This window comes from Cricetulus griseus, chromosome 2 (assembly GCF_003668045.3).
Source record: "Cricetulus griseus strain 17A/GY chromosome 2, alternate assembly CriGri-PICRH-1.0, whole genome shotgun sequence".
In the NCBI taxonomy this organism is placed as follows: Eukaryota; Metazoa; Chordata; class Mammalia; order Rodentia; family Cricetidae; genus Cricetulus; species Cricetulus griseus.
Genome location: NC_048595.1, coordinates 326,158,021 through 326,170,160, shown reverse-complemented (window position 1 = coordinate 326,170,160; position 12,140 = coordinate 326,158,021). Strand labels below are relative to the sequence as shown.

The 12,140-nt window shown below is 38.5% G+C and overlaps 1 protein-coding gene across 1 annotated transcript in view; it reads left to right on the top strand.

Moving 5' to 3' along the window:
- Positions 1 to 12,140, top strand: part of Ndufaf2 (NADH:ubiquinone oxidoreductase complex assembly factor 2) — a 107,797-nt gene that overhangs the window by 65,529 nt on the left and 30,128 nt on the right. The window contains exon 3 of the mRNA XM_027401512.2: positions 8,735 to 8,775. Coding sequence (XP_027257313.1) covers positions 8,735 to 8,775 — 41 coding nt within the window. The remainder of the gene's footprint in view (positions 1 to 8,734; positions 8,776 to 12,140) is intronic.

The window sequence follows — 12,140 nt, the reverse complement described above, 5'->3', positions numbered from 1 at the left end:
CTTTGAAAAAAATAAAAAATAAAAAAAAGAATAAGTACTTTGTGCCATGAAAATATTAACAAATATATACAACACTATGTATGGGGGGGTAGTCATTGATACCAACACCAAATGAGCCTGTTTTCAATCCAGACGAAAAAGTTGATGTTTTTAATTGTTAATATTAAAATAATGGTACCTACCAGTTGCCTGCTATCATCCAATAAGGATTAAATAAATAGTGTGGCTTTCATTCATTTATCTAGGAAGCTATTGACTTCCTAGAGCATATATTCAGGAGTGGGAGAAAGACAAACTAAACTAGATTAAGCACTAAACTACATAATATGCTAATGACCATAGAAAATGAAACGGGCAAGGGACAAATAGAGTACTTTGAAAGCTTTTGCAATTTTAATTAGTATTCAGAAAGAACCTTGCTGGTTTGTTTGTTTTTGGTTTTGTTTTGTTTTGCAAAAGACTAAAGAAAGATCTGTCTCTGCCATAATGAGAGAGGGTGATACTAAAGCAAGTACAAAGGCCCTGAGGCAAAGACCTGCTCCAGTGATTAAGGAATGCCAAGGAAGCCAATTTGACCAGAATAGAGGCTAGAGAAAGCTATGGGAGATAAGTTTAGAGTGTTAAGTGAATGCTGATTGTGGGCTATTGCAAGGAGAGTCTTCTCTTCCAGTAAATTTGGAAGCCACTGAGAAGTTTGAGAGTAGCCACATGCTGAGTTATAGATAAAAGAATCAATTTGGGTTCCGAATTAGAAGAACTAAGGACAATGTCATCAAAACTTGGAGTCAGAATGTTTTCTAATATTAACACAAAGAATAATTGTGACTTGGAGCAGATTAACAGCAGGAATGGGATGAAGTAGTTGCATTCTGGAACAATGTAAACATAGAGCCAGTGGAATTGTTGACACATTGGACACAAAGAATGTGAGTTATGGTACCAAGCTTTCTGGTCTCACTCTGAGAAAATGCAGTAGCTGCTAACTGTAATGGGAACAACAGATTAGTGGGGAATGAAACCAGCTTTGGAAGTGGTAAATTTGAGGAGCCCATTCAACATCCAATTAGAAATGGGAAATTGTGAGTCAAGAATTCAGTGGAGCAGGGTTGTGGTAACATATACCATTAATTCCAGCACTCGGGAGGCAGAGGCAGGCAGATCTCTGAGATGGTGGATAACCAAGACTACACAGAGAAACCCTGGGGGGGGGTGTAAAAAAAAAGATTTCAGTGGAAATATCCAGATTGGAAATAAAAATGGAGTTTCCAGCAAACAAATGGTGCCTTAAGTCTGTGAGGTGGGATGAAATCACAAAGCCAGGGAGTGCAAACGGGAAGTAGAGCCTGTACCCCTTGGGGTTACAACAATGGAGACAAAATGAGGAGAAAAACTAAAAATTTCACATCCTGGAAGCAGGTCATCTGGAAGGAAGCTGTGATGCACATTGTCACATGAAACCTGAAGATTAACCATTTGCCTTAAGATCAGACAGGACAGTACTAATCTTGACAAAAATAGTTCAGTAGACTTTGGAGTATCTGTAAAGAAAGTTAAGCCATACCTATAGAGAAAGGCAGGGTGAAGAAAGGGATTCATGTTGTCGATCTGGGAGACAAGGGAAATGAGAGGGTTTTTCAGTAGTGATGCCAAAGATCCAATCCCAAAGAAAGCATGTATCAGCTTAAAGCCCCTGAGAAGGGAAAGTATGCAAGTCCTGGTCCACACTGGATGAGCACAGAAATTCCTTCAGTAGAATTGTGGGAAAGCTGATGTGGGTAGATGAGACAGTGAAAATTTACATCTACTCCTGGTTCCTCCTGTTGAGTCAAGACTGCTTAAAACCTTCCTTCCCAAAGCTAACAGCCACTGCAGGGTTTGAACTTTCCTCTGTCTTCTAAGTCAATCACATTTTGTTTTCCTGTTGTCAAGATTGAGCCTAAGGTCTTGGACATGGCACGCTACAGCCCCAGCTCTTTGACTCATTATATTTTATTAAATTCTCTGTATAATGTTGCATTTAACTTACCCCTTTAGTAACTCCAGTAACACCTTCAGGTGTGGGGTAGATGTTGATTCTCTTTGGAACCTTTCCTGATCCCACTCTTAGTCAACCCATAGTCCCAAATTAGATACTTTTTTGTTGTTTTCACTGACTTCCTGACCTCCACTACCACTTAACACACTATATCAAATTTCCTGTTTGCTTTCCTCCTCCCTCTCCTGGACTTGAAGATTCTTTAGGGTAGAGTCCTGACTTGCCCATCACTGTATTACAGATTGTAATTTTCCCTTGAGTTTGACTTATTTATTTCACTTAGCACAGCATGCTCATGGCTATCTATGTCATAGCACGTATCAGAATTCCATTTCCTTCTCAGGGTGAATTGTGGACCCAGTTGTACATAGTCACAGTTTATGTATTCATCTACAGAAGGACACTTGGCTTGGGTTGCTTCAATCCTTTGGTTATCATGCAAGATAGAGCTATAAATATACATTTACAAACATCTTTTTGTTTAAATCTAACTGTAAATAGTTAAAATAAATTTAAGCCTAAAAAGACCACACGAAAGGCAAAACTTGTCAGAATGATATAAAAGATAATTATATGAACAGTTTTACCTAATTGGCATTTAGAGAACACTCCACTGATCATTTAAAAAATTTTCTCCTCACCTTGGATCACATGTTCTTTCTAAAAATGTAGCCAGTACTAGTTTTATGAAACCAGGTTTATCCTTTTTATCAATCCTAACAGAAACAATAGAGAGATAATACCACAGACCAGGATCCCACATCTGCACAGACACAGAAGTCACTGATTCAGTGTCAGCAGCCTAAACCTGCACTATATGAAAGGTGAGCCAACTGTGCTGGGTATACTTGTAATCCCAGTATATAGTCTAATCGGGAAGATGGTGATACTGGCCAGGCTGGATTACTTAATGAGAGCTGTTCCAAATAAAAACAAAATGGAGACTGGAAGGTCACTTGGTGGCATGTGTAGGACTGTTCATTTAATCCCCAAAATTCTAGCCACCCCCAAGTATTAGATCATGATGACTATATGGAGTTATTCTAGCATGATGGGTTGTTTTAACATTAGAAAGTCAAAGGCTGGGAAGGTGGCTCAGCAAGTCAAGCATGAAGGCCTGAACTTGGGTTCCCAGTGCTGAAAAGCAGAGACAGGAGCATAATAGGGCTTACTAGCTAGCTGGCCTGACTAATCAGTGAGTTCCAAGTTCAGAGAGATACCCCATCTTAAGAAATGAGATACAGAAGGGCCTATGAGAATAGTTCAGTGGATAAAAGGCACATGCCACCAAGTCCAACAACTTAAGTTCAATCCCTTGACCCCACATGGTACAAAGAGAGAACCAATTCATGCAAGCTGTTTTCTGACCTCCACATACACACACACCTCCTAACACATGCACTGAGTATGCATGCACGAACAGGTACGTGTTTTTTTTAATGTAGGAAGTGATAGAGGACGACCTCTGATGTCAACATCATATCCAGAGGCAAGTAAACACCCCTGTAACACACCTAGCTTTTAAAAACTTGATATGCTGATTCTGACTTGATTTATATCAACATGTCATAAGCCTAGAATTCCTAAAACACTTTTTGAACAAGAATAAGATTGGGAGATTAAACAATGTAAACCTGCTTTATCAAGACAGCTTGATACTGAGAAATGTTAGAATTTAAGAATGGGTGGAAAATTGAACTGATATTTCAAAATTGTAAATTCCCTCAACCTTTGTACATTGCTGGCTGGAATATAAAATAATAGTACAACAGCTTTGGGAAATAATTTATCAGTTCTTTATAAATATACCTACTCAAGGCTTAGAAATTATTCTAGGTATTTACCCAGAGACATCAAGACATATGTCTGTCTATCTAAATACTTGTCCCAAATTCTGTATGGAAGCTTCAGTTACCCAATTTGTAAGCTGCTAAGTTGTCCTATTTCTGCAATGGAGTAAGGCACAACAATACAAGAGTCAGCTGATGAGCTTGCTCTGTTTTGTGTTGCTGTATGTAAATACCAAACTTGAGCTACTCCAAGCAGCATATTCATATTACCCCAGAATTCCATGAGTCAGGAGGCCAGGCAGAGCCTAGCTGTGTTCTCTAGCGAAGATCTTGTGAGACTGTGATGAAGGTGCCAGCCAGGCGACAATCTGCCTTCTTCCCACCTGGGGACGTATTGGCAGTATCAGTTCCTTGCAGTTTTAGGAGAAGCTTCAATTTTTTGCTGCATACTCAAGAAACCACTCTGAATCCTAAAGATCACCAGATAATCCTTGTATATCTGTCAGATATACATAAAGTTCAGCTACCAGAAAATGACTCGTTCACAATATGTCTTTTGAAGAATTTCTCAAACTTGAATAAAGTGTACCTTAATTTATTTTTATGAAGTGCCAACTTTAAGAACTGACGAAGATCTTTCTTTTTTTCTAATTATGAGACTTTATGAGTCTCTTCCTTGAGTGAAGCAAACATCTCTTTCAAGTTTATATATTTGGGTGCAAAGTGTTAACATCTTTATACTTTTGATTTTGCTTACCTACTAACCTGGTGGTAGGATACTAATTTACCATAGATGGATGGCAGTGTTTCTAGAAGGATTTTGATGCCTGCAGAGATTTGAAGAAAGTATCCCTCATGAAGTATTCTTCTCTGTTCTTTTAGCCTCTCTACATCATTAATGGGAGCCCTAATTGCATGCTCACCTTTATACTCAATATGGTTTGTATGTGCCAATGGGAATATTAAGGTTCATGCATTAGTGATGAGAATGCAAATGAGCACTGATGAAAGACTACTGGGATCCTAGGGTTTTCACTGTCCAGTCCTTTTGCTGAATTCTCTTTAAACAATAGTAACATTATAAAGAGGACCAACACATAATTCACCTTACAGACATTTTACCAATGATAAGAACATTTTATGATTCATAATTGGATAGAGTTATGTTTAGATTGTTTTGAGATTTAAAAATCATGCTTCAGTATTTTTGCTTTTTCCATCCCCTCTTTTTCTGTGTGACCTGTGGTAGCTGAAGAGGTAGGTCTGATTGTTAAAATGAATGATCACATGGCCTATGTCCAGCTGTGGTCTCTACTGGATACATAACAAACAGTAGTACCATCAGCCATCATCTAAAGATGTTTCCATATCTGGCTTTTGAAGAATCACAAATATACAAAGTTATTGCAGCAGTTAACATTTATGTATCCACTTAAAGCAAAGAGCATTAAATGGTCTTCTAAAATGACACCTAGGGAAGCCTCTGGTCCTTCCTCAGAGAACAATGTACTGTGACAGTGACTAGATGGCACTCAACACTCAGCATCTAGGCTCTATTACATTCTTTTTATGGAGGGGGGCTTGGAGATAGCGTTTCTCTGTGGCTTTGGAGGCTGTCCTGCAACTCGCTCTTATAGACCACGCTGGTCTGGAACTCACAGAGATCCGCCTGCCTCTGTGTCCCGAGTGCTGGAATTAAAAGTGTGTGCCGCCATCACCCGGCCTCTATTACATTCTTAAGTTTACAAATGGATATTTTAAACTTAAAACCAATAAACATCAGAAAACCCGTTTCAATGCAGTATGATTTGTAGACAGTGAAAATTTTAATTATATAATTTTCATGTCATAAAATGTTCCTTCAAAACTAACCTTTAAAGATGTAAAACAAGCAATAGTTTTCTCCAATGTCTTCACCTTTATTAAAACCCTTTAAAATGAGGAATAGGGGTGCATGCAGCCTGGTGATAGAGTACTTGCCTGCCATGAAAATGACAAGAGTTTGGTTTTTTTGTTTTGTTTTTTATGCTTTGGGTTTATTAAAACTTCTTTATCCAATCTTGGAAGAAATCTGAAAATGCTAGTTTGTGTATTTACTAGTCAAACAGTTATTTTGTGGTGTTTCCTATGATCATAAAGTGCATTATGCCACTATGCACTTTTTCATCACAGTCTCATGCCTACTGGTATGTATCTATAGACTCTAGAATATACAGTAATCATTAGTAAACTATATACTAACCATGCAGTTTGTTTTAGGCATTTTGGTAGTGGTTTGCATTAGATGTATATGTGTTGCTGAGCGGACTATACTAAATGACAGCCCTAGGGGTTAGCACACATTTTCTTTAAAGGACCAGATGCTATTTTGGACTTTGTGGGTCATTTGGGCTATTACACTTGCTCAATTCTGCTGCTGTGGCCACAGATACAAATCTGCATGGCTGTGTTTTGATAAAATTTTATGTTTATAGACAGTGAAAATTTAAGTTGCTCATAATTTTCATATGCCATGCAATATGCATCTTTTGACATTTTTTAAAAAGCCACATAAAGATGTAAAAACAAGCAGTAGATTGAATTTAGTGTGAGTCTCAAAGCTGCTGAACACTGTCCTAATTAGTTGATTGTTCTGAACTAAGTTTCTAATGTGAATTAAAGCTGAAGAATTATCTGAAACGTTTTAAAGGTATGGGACTTATACTGAATGATTTTAAATCCAACCTCTTTCCTGGGGGAATCAGCAAATAACTTATTTTGTTGTAAATCACTTCTTTTCCTTGATGGTATAGAGGGATTTTGATGTTACTAAGCCATCTTTTTTCTGATGGGCAAGAAGAACTATTACAGTGAAGTAAGTGTGTGTGTGTGTGTGTGTGTGTGTGTGTGTGTGTTAGATATGTGTATTCACTAAGTACTAAGTACCTACTTTCTCAAGGCATTTGTATGACAGAAAGATAAATTTCCCATTGGTGTGCTCTAACCTTGACAACCTATAGACATATAAAATCTATATACGTTTTGGTTCAAATGGGATGACTAGAAGCTAAAGATAGTAAAAAGAATGCAGAAAAGAATCAGAAGTAGAAAAGTTCAGAAATGGAGAAGAGGATGCTGAACATGAACCTGTTGGAGATGCACATATGGGGTCAGTGCAGGAGAGTACAGTAAAGGGGCAATAATTCTAACCCACAGTTTAATGTCCATTTCTACACACACGACCATGCAAAACTAGACTTTGCAGAAAGGCAGATCCTGACATTATTATTTCTATGATAAAAAGCATTTGGGCAGCTGACTTGAAGAGAATGGTGTCTGCTCAACTGGTAAAGCTCTAACTTCAGCCCATTCATCACGTTTAATTCCCAGCTGCTCCTTGATAATTATGTAAGCATAGTCTGTCTGGGTCTCAGTTCCCCAATGTATAGAGTGGGGTGGGTGATTTGTCCTTTCTGACATGGTCAGGCTTGCAATAGTGCTCTTCCTGCTTTGGTGCCCTTTGACTGCTGCAAAGTGGACAGACTGCTTAGGAAGGCATGGTGGTTTCAGAGCCAAGGGCGGTAGCAGATCTGGTTTGAATCCCATCATTACTATGTAATGTTCAAACCTGGAGAATTATCTAATTTCCCTATAAAATAAGGATACTTCACAGTTTTATAGAGAAGATTGAATCAACTAAAATTAGAAAAACTGTTGTTTACCTTTCTGAACAGTGTTTCTCAACACCTGGGTCTCCACCCCTTTGGGCTTCAAATGACCCTTTCACAGGCTGGCTGTGATGCTGCACACCTTTAATCTTATACTTGTAAGGCAGAGGCAAGAGGATCTCTGTGAGTTCAGGGCCAGCCTCTTCTATATAACCAGTTGCAAGCCAGCCAAAGCTACATCGTAAGACCCTGCCTCAAACAAAACAAAACAGAAAAACAAACATGGGTGTATTGAATAAAATTGAATAGTAAGAAAAATTTATATGTTTATATGCTAAACAATGAGTTGAATATCTATGTAAATATAAAAATCATATAGCTTTCATAACAATCATTCGATATAGTTATCATTTTCATTTCCATGCTACAGAATCAAAATCTGATACTTTGAAAATTAAATGAGTTGCCCAGGGCACCATAGCTGGGAATTGATGGAGGTGAAAGGAGAACACAGGAAGTCTGACTCTAGAACGTAGAAGTGCTTTGTAGCTTTTCTGGAGGCAGCTGAACCATGTCTGTGTTCCACCTCCGCAGCCTGCCTCCTAAGAGTTAGAGTAAACACTGCTGCTTTTCTCTAGCCATTGAAGGCAGCTACTTACTAGAGCATACAAGAAAATTTTCTGTAATAAAAACTTTTAAATCCTTGATAAACTGGGCAATTGCAAATTCAGATTTCCAGAATATTATAATTTTGACATTGCCTTGAACTTTATTGTGATTTGTCCTTTATGCCATAAATAGACTAAATTGACTTCTGATGATTATGAGCTGTGATTTTGGAGATCTGAAACTATCCTCCTGGCAGTCTAGTATTTTCACAGCACAGATCACCACCTGACATTACACATCTGTGTGTTTACTTCCTGTTCCCCACTTCCCCAGTATATATGCTGAAGTAGATTGAGGCATTTCATCTGCTGAGTTCCTTGCCAAAGCTCCAGTATTTAAAACAGTATATCCCAGAGGTTCAAAAATATCTCACAGGCATGAGTGACTAGAATGTTTATCTATGGCCAGTAAGATGGCTCAGCAGGAAAACTTGATGACCTGAGCTCCATCCCCAAAAGCCACAGAGAACTGACTTTGAAAGGTTACCCTCTGACCTCCACATATGCTTCCCATTTAAAAAATAGAAAAAAAAAACATGTTTAATTTGGGTAAATTATGGCAAACAGACATTGAAATGTTGTTTTTCATTCTAGCATGGATTAGAAGGACAAGAAAGACTCCACCTACTATGGAGGTAAGAATACATGGGAAATATTCAAGTAGTTTATGCTTGGAATGCTGTTTCTCTCAGCTAAACAGTTGTACTACTAAAGATACATAAATTCTTGGGAAAAATATAATACATCTCTGAGTATTAATTTTACTCTGTAAGAAATAATTCTCAAGTATTTTAGTAGAATAATATATTATTACAATATATTAACATTGCATAGTACTAAAATATTGTATGATAAAAATGTATGTTTTCTTCATGCATGTATTCTTGTAATTATAATTATAATTATTCTTTATTCTTAAGAATTTCGTGCCTGCATTCAATGAAATATGATTGTATCCACTTTCCCATTTCTCTCAACCAACTACCCTGTATCTCCTCCCATCATGCCCTCTCTCAACTTAATGTGTCTTTTTGTTTTTCTTCTTTCTTTTTCAATAGTCCATTGAGTCCCTTTAGCACTGCCCCTTTGTGCATGGACGTGGGGCCAGCCACATAGTTGCACAGGAAACTTACCAATGGGAGCACCCTCAAAAGAGAGTGATGCCCCCTCCCCCGGCATCCATCAAGTGCCAATTGCTTCTCATTAAGGGGCAGAGCCTGGAGAGCACACTATCGATCCATACATGCTGGAATTTTGGCTAGTTTGACCTTGTGAAGATACCCACAGCTTCTGTGAGTTCCTGAGTGCACTAGCCATGTCATGCCCAGAAGATGGCATTGTAAAGCACTTCTCCCCATCCCCCAGTTCTTAACATTCTTTCCTCCTGCCCTTCCATGTCATTCCCTGAATCTTGGAGTTGCCAGGTGTTGATCAGCCTCTTGTTCTCAGCACCTAACAAATTGGGTGTCTCTGCCCTCACTAAAGCCACTGTGAAAAGAATCTTTGACCAAGGATGAGAGCAACCCAGTATAAATGTGAATGTTTCAGAAGACAATTTGACAATACATGCACATCTTAAGGAATTTTTCAAAAATATAAAAACACTTTCACAAGGGGACGAAAACATTTTCTAAGCTAGTTGCCTGTAATACTATCCACTCGGAAGGCTGAGGCATGGGGATAGCTAGTTTGAGGCCACCCTAAGAGCCCTGGGGTGATCAATTTTTAGATTAGTATATGTTGGAAGCTTTACGGTTTGTTATACACTCAAATACTATGACATTACTATTTCTTTCCTGGCCAACGTAAGGGGTCAGGGATCTGTTTCTAGTACAGCTCTTTGGGTATTCTTCTGACCAGTGGAAGTGGTTCCTCCAGAAGCTTGCTGACTCCATCTCTGGCCTCCTTATACCTGCTCTGATCTGTTGAGGAGTTTCTGGGACTCTGTAGGGTCTCATGCTTCTTCCTGTTGCCTGCTTATATTTACTTCCTCTTTCAAGGTTCATTAGAATCCTAGGATGCCTTGCTGAACTCCTTCCTCCTTCCTTCCTTTTTTTTTTTTTTTTCTTTTTTTTCCAAGACAGTTTCTCTGTGTAGCCCTGGCTGACCTGGAACTCCCTCTGTAGACCAAGCTAGCCTCAACCTCAGTGATCTGCCTGCCTCTGCCTCCTGAGTGCTGGGATTAAAGGTATGCATGGCCACCACCTGCTATCTCCTCAACTTCTTAACTCATAGATTTAATCACTCCTTTCTTGAGTACCCTGGCTTGGACACCTTAAAAGGCCCTTGGAATTTAGCATTCAAGTTTATTGTTTCATTTATTCTTCTTTCTGATGACATCATAAGCAAAGTAAGTGAGGAATTATGCCTTACTCATTTTTGCATTGTAACCATCTGATGCAGGGCTTGATTTGTTATTGTGAGGTTGGTTTTTATAGACAGATTTGAGTGATGAGTTTGAGTTTCTATCCACTAATTACAGATGAATCTTGTAAACCTTGTGAAGATACCCACAGCTTCTGTGAGGTTCATGTTCAGTTACAGTCCATCAGTGTAGTTCAGCACCTGTCCTGCAGTGCAGTAGGAATTGAACTCTTTCACAAAGCGAATGAGGTAGACTTCCTGACTCTTACTTTATTAGAAGCTATTGGTAGCAAATGTTTAAAAGTATTGTTCTTTTCAGACTAGCAGAAGAGTTGGAAGCACAATAAATGAACTTTTCTGTTTGAAAAGCCACCATGCTTTTTGCTAATTGTTGACAAAATGCATGATGATTCAGTTATATATTTACAGAAAGTAAAAAAGAGAGGCACAATATTAGTGGTTTGCCTACTTTATTTTCAATATATGCTTCATGAAAGGGAAAAAGGCGTTCAAGACACTAATAAAGAAAAATCAGTCAAAAGTGCTTGGAAATGGTGCTGCTGTAGTCTAGGCAAAGGTTGGGTGGATGTGTCGGCTCACTCATCATGGCCTTGGATCCTTACTAAACCATGGTCTTGGCTCTGGGCTGGAAGCTCCAAAGACTCATTTTGTCCAATGGTCATGAAATGGTTATGTGAAATCCATGTACTGGTTTACAGGGGAAAACCATCAAAGCAGGGGAGCAGGAGCTTGGTTAGTAGTCAAATGAGGGGAAGTAGGTAAAATTAACATTAATTGCCTCATGTTTGTTTAATGTTGCTTATCAGATCCATCTCACAACTGAGATAGTCTGACCCACAGTGGTGCAAATGGTTGAGAGAACTGCATGTTGTTACCAATATCTCTCTTCATACAAGCAGAATCTTGTGGATTGGAACACAAAATTGTCAGGTGCTGGTTAAGCTTCCACTCTCAGGGACAGTATTTATCTGAATTGCCCACCAGCATTTGTCCCTTGAGTCTCCTTTTCTTCTCTGCCCCTCCCCATTCTGAATGACATCCTCTTTTATTATTACAGCTGTTGTACTATGGTCAGATGCTACCAACCCGGCAGCCTTTCTTTGGTTTCACCTTTCCATGCCTCTGCTGTAATATATGTAATATGGCCTGTAATATGTCGATTTTGCAGCTTAACATTCAAAGAAGAATAATGCTTCTGAATTCTCGAGACTTATTTCAATGTTGTCTCCAAGTGACTGACATTGATTGAGTTCTCTGTGCTCAGTGTTATTAGGCTCATTCTATAAATTGCCAAAATGAAATGTCTAAAGTTTGACATTTTGCATATATAGCCCTACTTTCCTGTTGACTTAAATTAAAAAGGTGGACTATGTGTTCTTTTGACAAGTAGACACCCCTCTTAGCCCAAACCTTGTATTTTTAGGAATGTGGTAGAAACTTATTAGGAAATTGCAGTATGTTCACACACTGGGATTTAGCATTATTATTTAAAAATTAGTGAAGTAGAGCTGATGTCTGAACATGGGTAAATCCCAGAAAACCTGGTATTGTGTAGCAAGAGCAAATCACAGAAGATTCCATATTGTATGCCATTCATTTAAACTTGAAAGTAGGG